Below are 13031 nucleotides of genomic sequence, written 5' to 3' on the forward strand. Positions count from 1 at the left end.
GGAATTTCATTTGGACAGGGGATGCTGATTCCATGAAAAAAATTACTGGTAAGTGGGATTTGGTTTGTAAGCCTAAATTTGAAGTAGGCTTGGGAATTCGACGTATGCATGATGTTGATAAAGCTCTTCTTTGCAAGCTTGTTTGGCAAGTCAAGCAGTGGCAGTCAGGTTTGGGCCAAATTATTTTCTTTACTCGTAAGTGGGATTTCGTTTGTGGAAGAAAATCAACACTATAAGAATCCAACTACTTATAGTTAACCCTGGCCTTGTCAAGCTTGCAACATATACGATCTGTCCCCACTTGATCATTATTCAAGTATGTAATTGGCCTTTCCATTTAAGATCCATCAATCCCAAAACAAAGATGCATTTGTTAAATTCATCTACCGCCACTTGGGAAATCATAGATCCTCCCAACTTCTCCCTTTGAAACTGGCTCTAATTAAAGTCTCCTAAGATCACCCATGAGACATTAATATGACTGGCCATCAAAGAAAGAACAACCCAAAGAGCTCGTCTATCATCCAAAGAGTTCACCCCATAGACACTGTAATTGAAAAATGCAGTCCAACATCTATGTGTTCTTTCAAAAACTTTTGACTTTTTATTTTATCAAACGAAGCATAAACAAATACAAATGTAGTAACTTTATTAGGTAAGAGGGCCTTCGGCCCTAACTAAAAAATAAATGCAAAAAAATCAAAATCACATAAACGAGCTTGTCCCCCCCCCCCTCCCCCAAATGTTAATGGAAAGAACTCAAGGGACCAAACAACCAAAGCAATGAAGAAATATAGATCCATACAGAATACCCCATAGAACAGAGTGTAAACACAATCAACATAAATTGGTATGATCTTCAAGCCTGGGTTATGCTACGCAAGATGATTGTCTCCACAGTTAGACCTGGTCCAAACCCTAATAGCACACCCCAATCAAACCCTTCTCCAGTTGTGGCTTTCCCTTCCTTCATAGACTTGTTCCTCATCTCATCCAAAATGAACATCACAGTGGGGCTTGACATATTACCATATTCGCTCAACACTTTTCTTGATGCCTTGAGTTTCTCCTCCTTCAAACCAAGGGTCCCTTCAATTAGGTCCAAAATCGCCGGCCCACCAGGGTGAGACACCCAAAAAATGGAGTTCCAATTACTAATACCAATCTTGTTGAATGCTTCCTCCAAACATTTTCCGATGTGCCCAGAAATAGTTTTGGCTACATCCTTGGATAAGCTGATTGAAAGACCTGTTTGACGTAAATGGCCTTCAACCATATCATCTGAGTCTGGGAGAATTCGAGTACCCGCTGAGACGAGTTGGAATAGTGGACGCTCAATTGAAGTGTCAGGGTCTGCACCAACTATTAAAGCAGCAGCCCCATCAGCGAAGATTGCCTGCCCAAGTAAGGTGTGGAAGTCGGTCTCGGTAGGTCCCTTGAAGCCACTAACTGAGTTTAACTCCGAGCAAACAACAAGGACACGAGCACCTTTATTGTTCTCAGCAAGGTCTTTGGCAACACGGAGGACACTGCCACCACCGTAGCAGCCTAGATGATACATCATCACACGTTTGACGGTGGGTGAAAGGCCAAGGAGCTTGATGAGTTGGAAGTCGGCACCAGGTGCATCAACACCAGAAATGGTAGTAAATACAATGTGGGTGATCTTTGATTTGGGCTGCCCCCACTCATTGATGGCTTTTAAAGCTGCTTCTTTAGCCAACTTGGGAACCTCAACAACCATAATATCTTGGCGTGCATCAAGTGTTGGAGCCATGGGGTTGTAGAAGTCGGGGTTCTGCTCGATCATTTCCTCAGTCATGTAGAGATGACGCTTTATAATTGTAGATCTGTCACATATTCGTTTGAACTTCTCCTTCAATCCAGTCATATGCTCACTCTTTGTGGATCTGAAGTAAAAATCTGGGAAATCAGGCTGATAAACACAGTTGGATGGATTTGCTGTGCCGATGGCCAGCACTGTGGCTGGACCCTGAGTGCACTGCGCTTCATAGATTTCTCCAACTGATGATCCCATTGCTTGTGTGGATCGCTGGATCGATCGATCTAAAGGGTGGGAAAATCTGAAATAGAGAAATGAATTAAGATGGAAGGAAAGGGTATGTATTGAAACTAGGAAGCAATAGCAATGATGATTCTTGGATGAAATAGCAAGACAGATGAATGGGGTTTTATAGAAGTAGGAAGTTTGAAAGGATCCATATGCGCCCAAGCAATACCATGTTTTGAATTTTATTATAATCACTTAGACTTGGTGGAAGTTGCCTTTTTTGAAAATAAGTCAGAGAAGCCTAGAGTAATAAAACAAATTCATAATTGAGTAAGTTTTAGGGCATCTTAATCAATATTCGTCTTTGTTTGAATGAGACTCCGTCAGTCACACTGACCTGAATGGTTGGGGTTCCAAAGAAAACGTGTGGTCTCTTTTTTCTTCATTTGAAACTTCTGCTCAAAATAAAAACAAAAAAATTACGAACTGTGAGAGAACGGTATTTAATATTTATGTGTTTTTTTGTATCCATCTGAGTTTCGGTTGTTTAGAAAAAATAGGAGAACCACAAGTGCGTAGTTTAACTAATTAAGGTTAGGGAGAAGGTTCCCCTTTTCCACTGGTTGAGTGCTGTTTCAGGTCCATAAGGGAATTTTCTTTGGAATCTGACAAAAAGTGGAGCGACATTTATAACATATCATCATCTCACATGAACAGTGATATGTGAGGGAGTGTGGAATTTCACTTTTGAACTACCGTTTTATCAAACTTTTTTCCTTATGGTTATTATGAATATTTTTTTTTTGTTAATACAAAGAGAGACTGTTCTCTATGGGGGAATGTGCTTCCTGCTCCCAAATACAGAGGAGGTGAAATGACCACCCGGCCTATTGATGCTACAGTACATTCACTCATTGGTCTTCGTGCACGCAAGGGCCACGCTCCCCACAGTCAGATTTTCCCACCCTTTAGATCGATCGATCCAGCGATCCACACAAGCAATGGGATCATCAGTTGGAGAAATCTATGAAGCGTAGTGCACTCAAGGTCCAGCCACAGTGCTGGCCATCAGCACAGCAAATCCATCCAACTGTGTTTATCAGCCTGATTTCTCAGATTTTTACTTCAAATCCACAAAGAGTGAGCATATGATTGGATTGAAGGAGAAGTTCAAACGAATCTGTGACAGATCAACAATTATAAAACGTCATCTCTACATGACTGAGGAAATGATCAAGGAGAACCCCGACTTCTACAACTCCATGGCCCCAACACTGGATGCTCACCAAGATATTATGGTTGTCGAGGTTCCCAAGTTGGCTAAAGACACAGCTTTAAAAGCCATCAATGAGTGGGGGCAGCCCAAATCTAAGATCACCCACATTGTATTCACTACCATTTCTGGTGTTGATGCGCCTGGTGCTGACTTCCAACTCATCAAGCTTCTTGGCCTTTCACCGACCGTCAAACGTGTGATGATGTATCATCTAGGCTGCTACGGTGGTGGCAGTGTCCTCCGTGTTGCCAAAGACCTTGCTGAGAACAATAAAGGTGCACGTGGGGACCTACTGAGACCGACTTCCACACCCTACTTGGCCAGGCAATCTTTGAAGATGGCGATGCAGCTTTAATAGTTGGTGCAGACCCTGACATGTCAGTTGAACGCCCGCTATTTCAACTCTTCTCAGTAGGTACTCGAATTCTCCCAGACTCAGATGATATGGTTGAAGGCCACTTGCGTCAAACGGGTCTTTCAATCAACTTATCCAAGGATGTAGCCAAAACTATTTCTGGGAACATTGGAAAATGCTTGGAGGAAGCATTCAACAAGATCGGTATTAGTGATTGGAACTCCATTTTTTGGGTGTCTCACCCTGGTGGGCTGGCAATTTTGGATCTGATTGAAGGGACCCTTGGTTTGAAGGAGGAGAAACTGAAAGCATCAAGAAAAGTGTTAAGCGAATATGGTAATATGTCAAGCCCCACTGTGATGTTCATTTTGGATGAGATGGTAATATGTCAAGCCTCGAGTCTCTACTTTTGGCTGGCGGTTGGTGTGGAGCTGCCTGCCATCATACGATCTTGTTAGGAAGCGGCAGGTGCCATTGGTTTCTCGGTGTGACTTGTGCAGGAAAGAGCAAGAATCATTACACCACTTGTTTCTTGAGTGTGAATTCAGTGTAAACATTTGGACTGAACTTCTTATGCGTTTTGAGGTAAGGTGGGAGGGTTTTCCTTCATTGGAGGAGCTATTCTCGTGGTGGAAAAGGAAGGCGAGGACTATATTGTTGCGAAAGGCATGGCTACCCTTAGCGATTCTGATTCCGTATCAGTTATGGAGGGAACGGAACAAAAGGAGATTTGAGAATAGGATTGCTTCACATGGGATGGTAATTAGGTAGGTGCTTTCGTCTTTGGCTGACGTCTCGGTGCTAATCCCTATAATGTCAAGTCGGTTTCTGAGTTGATCCAATCAAGAAGCGTGCAATTGAAGGTAAAGCCATTCCAGCAGCAAAGGATTATTGAACTTAGTTGGTCTTCCCCTGTCCAGGGTGAAGTCAAACTAAATATAGATGGGTGTTCTCTTGGGAATCTAGGGCGTACAAGAGCGGGAGGCATTCTTCGTGATCATGTGGGTAACCCCATGAGGTATTTTGCGAGTTATGCAGGTGTGGGATCGAATTTCTACGCTGAATTCTAAGCCTTTTTTGAAGGAATCCACCATGCGATGTCCTTGCATGTGGAAAACCTATGGGTGGAAGGTGACTCTTGCAGTGGTGAGGTGCATAACAGATCAGCGTATTCCATGGACCTTTCAACAAAGATGGTGGTACTACAAGAGATACCTAGATAGCATCATGTGGAAGGTTACACATTGCTACAGGGAGGTGAACACGATGGCGGATAGGCTAGCAAATCATGCAGCTTCTACTTCATCCAGCTGTGTATGGGATAGTCCCCCGAGTTTCATATTGAGTGAAATAACGTGGGAAGCCTTAAAAAGACCAAGATATAGATTCTTGTAATTTGCTAATTGGTTGGGTACTTTTCTGCTGATGGCCATGCCGTAGGTGGATTAGTTATCTGACATCTATGTATTTTAGTTGTTTGGTTTGATGATATAATAGACCTCTGCTAATATTTAGCAAAAACAAAAAGAGGAATAAGTCTACAAAGGAAGGGAAAGCCACAACTAGAGATGGTTTGATTGGGGTGTGCTATTAGGGTTTGGACCGGGTCTAACTGTGGAGACAATTGTCTTGCGTAGCATCGGTACAATTTAAACAGGGCTTGCTGATCTTATCAATTTCCATTGATTTATAGGCAAAATTTCCCCTATGGGGTTTTGTTTGGTTTTTCTATATAGCTTTATATTATGTGCCTTCATTGCTTTGATTGTTTGGTTCTCTTTGAGATTTTTACATGGATGGCCCATCAATATGTTAATATGATGAATTTGGGTGATTCTCTTGACATGGGCATCAAAAAATCAACCTAACGAGCAAAGCTCTTTTGGATGCGAGTCATCCTTAATAACATCTAGCCATGGCCATTGTGCAATACCAACATCCTCATTTATCTTTTTAGCAATTTAATTAAGGTAGTATTTTATTAAAAGAAACTGAAATAAGTACACAAATCAAAACTTAGGAAAGAGGGGCCTTAGGCCTTTACTAAACAGTAAATGACAAAAGCTAAATCATGGTATTAACATATTAAAGGGCCAACCGTGAAAAAATCTCAAAGAGAACCAAACAACAATCTCCAAGCAAAGCAAGAATGCCGAGGAAAGAACACCTTGTTCCATATCACATTAGCCCATGGGACCTTGGGATTCCTCTTTCTAATGACTTCCCAGGCAAATCCATCCAACTGTGTGTATTAGCCTGATTTCCCAGATTTCTACTCCAGATCCACAAAGAGTGAGCATATGACTGGATTGAAGGAGAAGTTCAAGCGAATCTGTGACAGATCTACAATTATAAAACGTCATCTCTACATGACTGAGGAAATGATCGAGGAGAACCCCGACTTCTACAACTCCATGGCTCCAACACTTGATGCTTGCCAAGATATTATGGTTGTTGAGGTTCCCAAGTTGGCTAAAGAAGCAGCTTTAAAAGCCATCAATGAATGGGGGCAGCCCAAATCAAAGATCACCCACATTGTATTCACTACCATTTCTGGTGTTGATGCTCCTGGTGCCAACTTCCAACTCATCAAGCTCCTTGGCCTTTCACCAACTGTCAAACGTGTGATGATGTATCATCTAGGTTGCTACGGTGGTGGCAGTGTCCTTCGTGTTGTCAAAGATCTGGCTGAGAACAATAAAAGTGCTCGTGTCCTTGTTGTTTGCTCGGAATTAAACTCTGTTAGTGGCTTCAAGGGACCTTCTGAGACCGACTTCCACACCCTACTTGGGCAGGCAATCTTCGCAGATGGCGCTGCAGCTTTAATAGTTGGTGTAGACCCTGACACATCAGTTGAGCGCCCACTATTCCAACTCTTCTCAGCAGGTTCTCGAATTCTCCTAGACTCAGATGATATGGTTGAAGGCCACTTGCGTCAAACGGGTCTTTCAATCAGCTTATCCAAGGATGTAGCCAAAACTATTTCTGGGAACATTGGAAAATGTTTGGAGGAAGCATTCAACAAGATCGGTATTAGTGATTGGAACTCCATTTTTTGGGTATCTCACCCTGGTGGGCTGGTAATTTTGGATCTGATCGAAGGGACCCTTGGTTTGAAGGAGGAGAAACTGATGGCATCAAGAAAAGTGTTGAGCGAATTTGGTAATATGTCAAGCTCCACTGTGATGTTCATTTTGGATGAGATGAGGAACAAGTCTATAAAGGTAGGGAAAGCCACAACCGGAGAAGGGTTTGATTGGGGTGTGCTATTAGGGTTTGGACCGGGTCTAATTGTGGAGACAATTATCTTGCGTAGCATCAGTACAATTTAATCCGGGCTTGCTGATCTTATCAATTTGCATTGAATATTTGTAGGCACACTTTCCTCTATGGGGTTTTGTTGGGGTTTTCTATATAGCTTTATATTATGTGCCTTCCTTGCTTTGATTGGTTGGTTCTCTTTGAGATTTTTTCATGGGATGGACCCATTTATGTATTAATTGATGATTTATTTGTTGCCATTTACTGTTCAGTAAAGACCGAAGGTCCTCTTTTCTAAGTTTATTTATTTTTACTTGTTTAAGCTTTTTTTTTTTTTTTTTTTTTTTTTAACCCGAATATTCTCTAGGACCCGTGGCAGCCCCTAGAACTTTATTAAAATCAAGGAATAATAAAAAAGAGTACACTGGGGGGGACATTCCCGCCTTACCCCAACCCTTGCCACAATCGCTAAAAGCACTCAGGTCTCACATACTCAAAACCTCCCCCCAACTTAGTTTCTTATTACAGGGAAACCTAGCGCATCCTCTCGGATTATCCTTTGAAGCTCACGCGGGAGTTCACTATCCCCTTCAAACAACATGTCTTCCTTCCTGTTACAGGCGTAGCTCGCAAGCCAGTCTGCAACCCTATTACCTTCTCTGTACGTGAAGGTCACAACTGCCTGTATCTCTTGCACTAGGCTCAAAACCTCCTGAAACCAGTACCAAGCCCTCCATGAATTACATTGCTTGGCTGAAACACATTGGACCACGGTAGTTGAGTCTGAGCTGACATACACATTATGGAAGCCCCTCTCCCTACTAAGACTGAGCCCATCAACTAGAGCTCTAATCTCTGATAAGCTGTTGGTGCACTCACCGTAAAACTTGGCACATGCCGCCACCACACACCCCTCACCGTCTCTGATAATAGCACCCCCACCCCCCATTCCCGGGTTACCCCTACACGCCCCATCTATATTAAGTTTGACTGAAACAAACAGTGGGCACCAATAGACTGGGAATGGGGCCTTGACCGTAAGAGGTTGAGGTGCCAAGCCAAAGAATTGCAGCACCAACGACTCTTGAAGAGAAGGAGGTTTATAACGTTGAACCAGTAGTATTTCATGGATCCATCCTCTAACCACATCCACAATGGTACCGGCAGACTGGGCCTTCTCACCATTTCTCCTGTTATTCCTTTCCCTCCATAGTTCCCAGACAACGAACATCGGAATTAAGCCCGTTGTTTAAGCCTCTTTTAATAAAATACTACCTTGATTAAATTTACTGAAAAGACAATTGCAGATGTTGGGACTACACATTGGCCAAGGCTGAATGTTATTAAGGATGGCTTGCATCCAAAAGATCATTGCTCATTAGATTAGTTTTTTTATGCCCATGTCAAGAGGATCACCCAAATTCCTTCTTATGGGTGGTGAGTACAAACTTTTTTTTTATTGGTAAATCAAATTTATAGAAAAAGAAGGAATATACAAAGAAAGGGGCTCAAATCAGCCTATGAGGCTACATAGAAAGGTCCAAAAGCGAACAAAACCACAAACAACCTAGCTACTCAAAAGAAGAGCATTCACCCCCCATTTATCAATAAGGTAATAGTTCTGATAGGATCTTTTCCCCCTGAGGGTGATGGAATGAAAGAAATATTGTCAATAATAACAGATCTGGTCTGTGCTTTGTTCCGAAACATCCTGAAATTTCTCTCAATCCACAAGTGAGCAATGGTAGCACAAAATGCCACTTTGCCAATGCTTTCCACCTGATCACCTTCAAACTCCTTAGCAACCCACTCAGCTTCAACCATCACATCCAAAGTTGGGGATCTAGAAGAGCAAAGGCTATAGATTTCTATCCAAATCTGACCAAAGAAACTGCACTCATAGAATAAGTGGTTTCTACATTCTGAGCCTGACCAGCATAAGCAACAAAATGATGCAAGATGAACATTCCTCTTCTGAATCTGGTCTAATGTAGGTACTGAATCAATTAAGCATCTCCAAGAAGTGAAGGACCGTCTGGGGATACTCAAATGAAACCACACAGTAGATGCCCAAATGAGCTTCGTACTCGGCCTCATGAGAAGCTCCCAAGCCGATTTAGAAGAAAAGAGACTTGAAGGATTTCCATTTCAAACAGCAATATCATCTTCTGAAGCATTAAGCCTGTTAATACTTTCGAGCCAGCTCCATGTTATCTCAAGGGAAATTGATCTCAATGGGCCTGGGTCTTATTCCCCATCAGTTCAAATCGACAGCACAGGAGCAAGTCTATCTGAACCTACATCATACCGAATTCTATCTCCAAATATTTTGATGGGAACCCCCTCTGGATGCCATGGATCAAGCCACAATCAGGTACCTTCACCATTACCAATTTTGTGCCGGTTCAAATGCTCAACTTTGTCTCTATACTTCAATATTTTTCTCCACACCCAAGAATAGTCCTTTGGAACTCTCACTGTCCATAAAGAATCAACTTTTAAATATCTTCTACGCACCCATTTGACCCATAGGCTTTCCTTGTCGGAAACAATCCTCCAAATCCATTTAATAATCCCTGCACCATTCATGTCCTTGATTTTTTTAATCCCCAATCCACCCTCCATAGTGAGTACAAACTTCAGTTGCCTTAGTGTTAAGGTTTGGAGAAGACATGAAGAAAGGTTTGGAGATAAGAAGAAGAACACAAGGTTTTACTTGGTTCGGTGGTAAATCACCTATGTCCAAGGATTCTCTACTTGAGAGAGAAGAATGTATTCACTTACCTTTCTTCACTTATTCTTACATTATTTAAATCCATTCTTGCCATAACTGATGGATTTATTTTAGGGATAGGATTAGAATAAAATCCTTGATTTTGGTGAGAATAAAATCCTTGATCTTGGAGCTGATAATTAGGGGGAGACATAGGAGACATATCTACTCTCTTTCCTTGGTATTTTGAATTATTTCCATTTAGGAAATTGGCATGTGTTTTTTGTGTAAGCTGAGCATTGGGAGAGGATAGGCCATGAGTCAGCATTGACTTATTTTGAATTGTGGTTCCTCTTTGTACCACGGTTCCATGGTCTTGATGACCATAGACCAATTTTGAATCTTCATGTGTCATAACACTCCCCCTCAAGCTCATGGGGTTGGAGACCACTTTGAGATTGCTTATGATGGCCACAAATCGTTGAGAGGATAGAGGCTTGGTAAACACATCAGCCAATTGATCTTTTGTGGATATGTACCGAACAGTGAGATCTCCCTTAGCAACTTTGTCTCGAACAAAGTGGAAATCGTTTTCCACATGCTTCGTCCTTGCATGAAAGACTGGGTTGGCAGTTAGATAAGTTGCCCCGATGTTGTCACACCATAGAGTAGGGGCATGTGGTAAATACACTTGCGTTCTTTTAGCAAGGATTGGAGCTAAGTCACTCGCAGGTGGCATTTGCTAATGCCTTATACTCCGCCTCGTATTGGACCTTGCAACGGTGGATTATTTCTTGGAGCTCCAAGAGATGATGTTGTTACCAAGGAATATTGCATATCCACCAGTTGATTTTCTGTCATCTGGACTCCCTTCCCAATTAGCGTCAGAAAAGGCTGATAGTTCAATCTTTGCATTGCTGTGAATTTTAATGCCATGGGAAATTGTTGATTTGAGATATCTCAATATCCGCTTAACGGCCATCTAATGTGTTGTGTCAAGTTATGCATGTATTGACAAACCCCAGTGATGAACATATTATATATCCGGTCTTGTGAGAGTTACGTATTGTAGTGCTCCCACTACACTTCTATATTGTGTAGGATCCATCATGGGTTCCCCACCATATTGACTAAGAGTGGATGAAGTGGCTGCTGGTGTAGAAACCGATTTATAGTCTAACATCTTTGTACAGTGGAGAAGGTTGTAAATGTATTGCTCTTGACACAAGACAATCCCATCATTCATCCATTCAACGTTGATGCCCAAGAAGTAATTGAGTCTCCCCAAGTCTTTGATTGCAGAAGCCATGCCTACTTTGTGCAGAAATTGTTGGAGTAAGGCATCACTAGTCCCAATTAGGATTATGTCATCCACATAAATCAAGACATATATGGTCCCCATTAACAGTATTGAGATGAAGAGAGAGTGTAGCTCCTGCTGATACTTCCTAACAAATTTTTCCAAGAACTTATCTTCATTCAATATCAGTGCAGTACTAATACTTTGTTTCTTCATCAAACCCCGGCAGAGAAGAACTTGAATAACAGAATACCTTGGAACAGTTCTCTTCTCCATGCTAAGAAGCAAAATGACTGGCATACGGGCAACTTCTGCTGCTGTCAAACTCTGTTTGTTCATGAAGAAATCCAATCGCATTCTAAGCATTTTCTCTGAGCGAGTCAAACACTGGGGTTGTTTTCTAAACATGCAGAGAATCTCATCCTCCGACCATCCAAAACTCCTAAAAATCTCCCATTTCGCTTCCAAAATAGTCTTCTTCATCTGTGCCAGTGTGCGGACGGCATGGATAAACATCAAACTCGAGGGGTCAAACCCCATTTCCTTGGCTTGCGAGACAACCTCATTAAACTGAGGTTGTTTCCAAGTAAGTAATTGAGGCGCTAACATAATTAGTTTCAAAATTCTAGATTCTGGCACCCCCTCATTTCGCAAAATCTCAATATTAGGTTTCATTACTCTTTGAATCCCCTTAATCCACCTTAACCGACTCAAGACCACAACAACATTCTTATTATCGTGAAGGAAACTCTTAAGGAATTCAATGGAAGGAACAATTTGGTTTTCCAAACTGACACTCGCCAGCAAGCTTGAGTCATTGCAGAAGATCTTCCCAAGGTCGGGGCCTGAAATCCCCATATTAGAAAAAAATTCAATCTTGGGTTCCAAAATTTTCTTAGGATCGGCAGAGAGTACTTTTGGGTCCTTGCTGATTATCTTTGAGATATAGGGTTGGGTTAATCCATAACTGTTGAGCAGGGCGAGAACCGAGTCTGCTTTTGTGGTGGATTTCATGTTAAACCTTTGGGAGACTTTAAAAGCAGATTCTTCGGTTAACCCACATCTGTTTATGAGATAATCAACCGTGAGAGACGGTTGTTCTGTGGCATTTGAGCTAAACCTAAGAGATGAGTTTCGATTGGGAAGCAGAAATGTTGATAAATTACCAAACAACTTCATATTATTAAGTTTTCTGCTACAGAAGCTAAACATTCTGGGAGTGTTAAGAGTAGAATGACTTACAAGGGTTTTTAATCGAACAGGTTCCAATCAAGGCAAGCATGGACTTCCCAATCTCCTCTCGTCTTCTCAGTGACATGAGCAGGCGTGAAGCTGAAACCTAAGGATTTGAATTTTGGACCGGAACCTGTTCAAAGTTAAACGTAATCAAATCCGGTCTAAATGTTCCTTCTGGTTCTACCCAATTTTGCTCCAACAAAAAAAATTGGATGGGAAGGGGAGGGGGATTGAGAGAGATAATAAGGTGGATGGTTCAAGAAGATCTAAAGATAAGAGTGCATGGAACAATTTCAACTATAGTGATATGTAGGGAATGATGTCGATTAATCATGTGTTCAATTTCATACTCATAGATGCCTTTTCATTTCCATCAGATTTTTTAAAACTTTATCTTGCCGGTCTAAGGGTGTCAATTTTTTGTTTTTTTTTTTCAGTTCATCTGATTAAAATCGAATAAAAAAAATCTAGATCGAATCGAACCGTTTTCGATCTAGTTTCATTTTGGATTTCTTGAAACCAGGGTTTAAGGTATTGATATGACGGAATTGTATCGCCCATTTCGGATGATATGTACCAGTTTTGCAAGTAATTGATCTCGATACTTGCATGTTGTACCAATGAGGTTTGGAGAATAGTATAAATCTATATGAGATTCACATTGTTAGAATCGAAGAGAGTGTCAGTGTGGGCCTTATTATTTATTATGTGAGAGAGGTATATTGAAATTTGCACAAGGGCACCACATGCTTTATTTTCCCTTAACCTATTTTCTCTTTAACCGTTTAAGATGTTTGGTTTAATTCAGCTGATGCTACAGCCACTATGATTTGAGAATTATAGAGATTTCATATTTCAATTTCTCCTCCCCATATAGAT

The 13031-nt window shown here is 41.5% G+C and overlaps 2 protein-coding genes and 1 pseudogene across 2 annotated transcripts; 2 read left to right on the forward strand and 1 right to left on the reverse strand.

Moving 5' to 3' along the window:
- Positions 1 to 859: 859 nt before the first annotated feature.
- Positions 860 to 2053, reverse strand: LOC122671933 (chalcone synthase 2-like). The gene has a single exon (XM_043869422.1). The coding sequence runs from the start codon at positions 2036 to 2038 to the stop codon at positions 860 to 862; it is 1179 nt and encodes a 392-aa protein (XP_043725357.1). The 5' UTR covers positions 2039 to 2053.
- A 959-nt stretch (positions 2054 to 3012) lies between these two features.
- Positions 3013 to 5397, forward strand: LOC122672447 (annotated as a pseudogene).
- A 484-nt stretch (positions 5398 to 5881) lies between these two features.
- On the forward strand, positions 5882 to 7115 carry LOC122671931 (chalcone synthase 2-like). Its single transcript, XM_043869420.1, has one exon. It carries the CDS (start codon positions 5943 to 5945, stop codon positions 6972 to 6974), a length of 1032 nt encoding a protein of 343 aa, XP_043725355.1. The 5' UTR covers positions 5882 to 5942; the 3' UTR covers positions 6975 to 7115.
- The last annotated feature ends 5916 nt before the right edge of the window (positions 7116 to 13031 follow it).

This window comes from Telopea speciosissima, chromosome 8 (genome assembly GCF_018873765.1).
Source record: "Telopea speciosissima isolate NSW1024214 ecotype Mountain lineage chromosome 8, Tspe_v1, whole genome shotgun sequence".
Taxonomy (NCBI): domain Eukaryota; kingdom Viridiplantae; phylum Streptophyta; class Magnoliopsida; order Proteales; family Proteaceae; genus Telopea; species Telopea speciosissima.

Excerpts from the sequence above, each read along its gene's own strand:
- LOC122671933 (XM_043869422.1), bottom strand. The coding sequence starts at position 2,038 with ATGGGATCATCAGTTGGAGAAATCTATGAAGCGCAGTGCACTCAGGGT.
- LOC122671931 (XM_043869420.1), top strand. The coding sequence starts at position 5,943 with ATGACTGGATTGAAGGAGAAGTTCAAGCGAATCTGTGACAGATCTACA.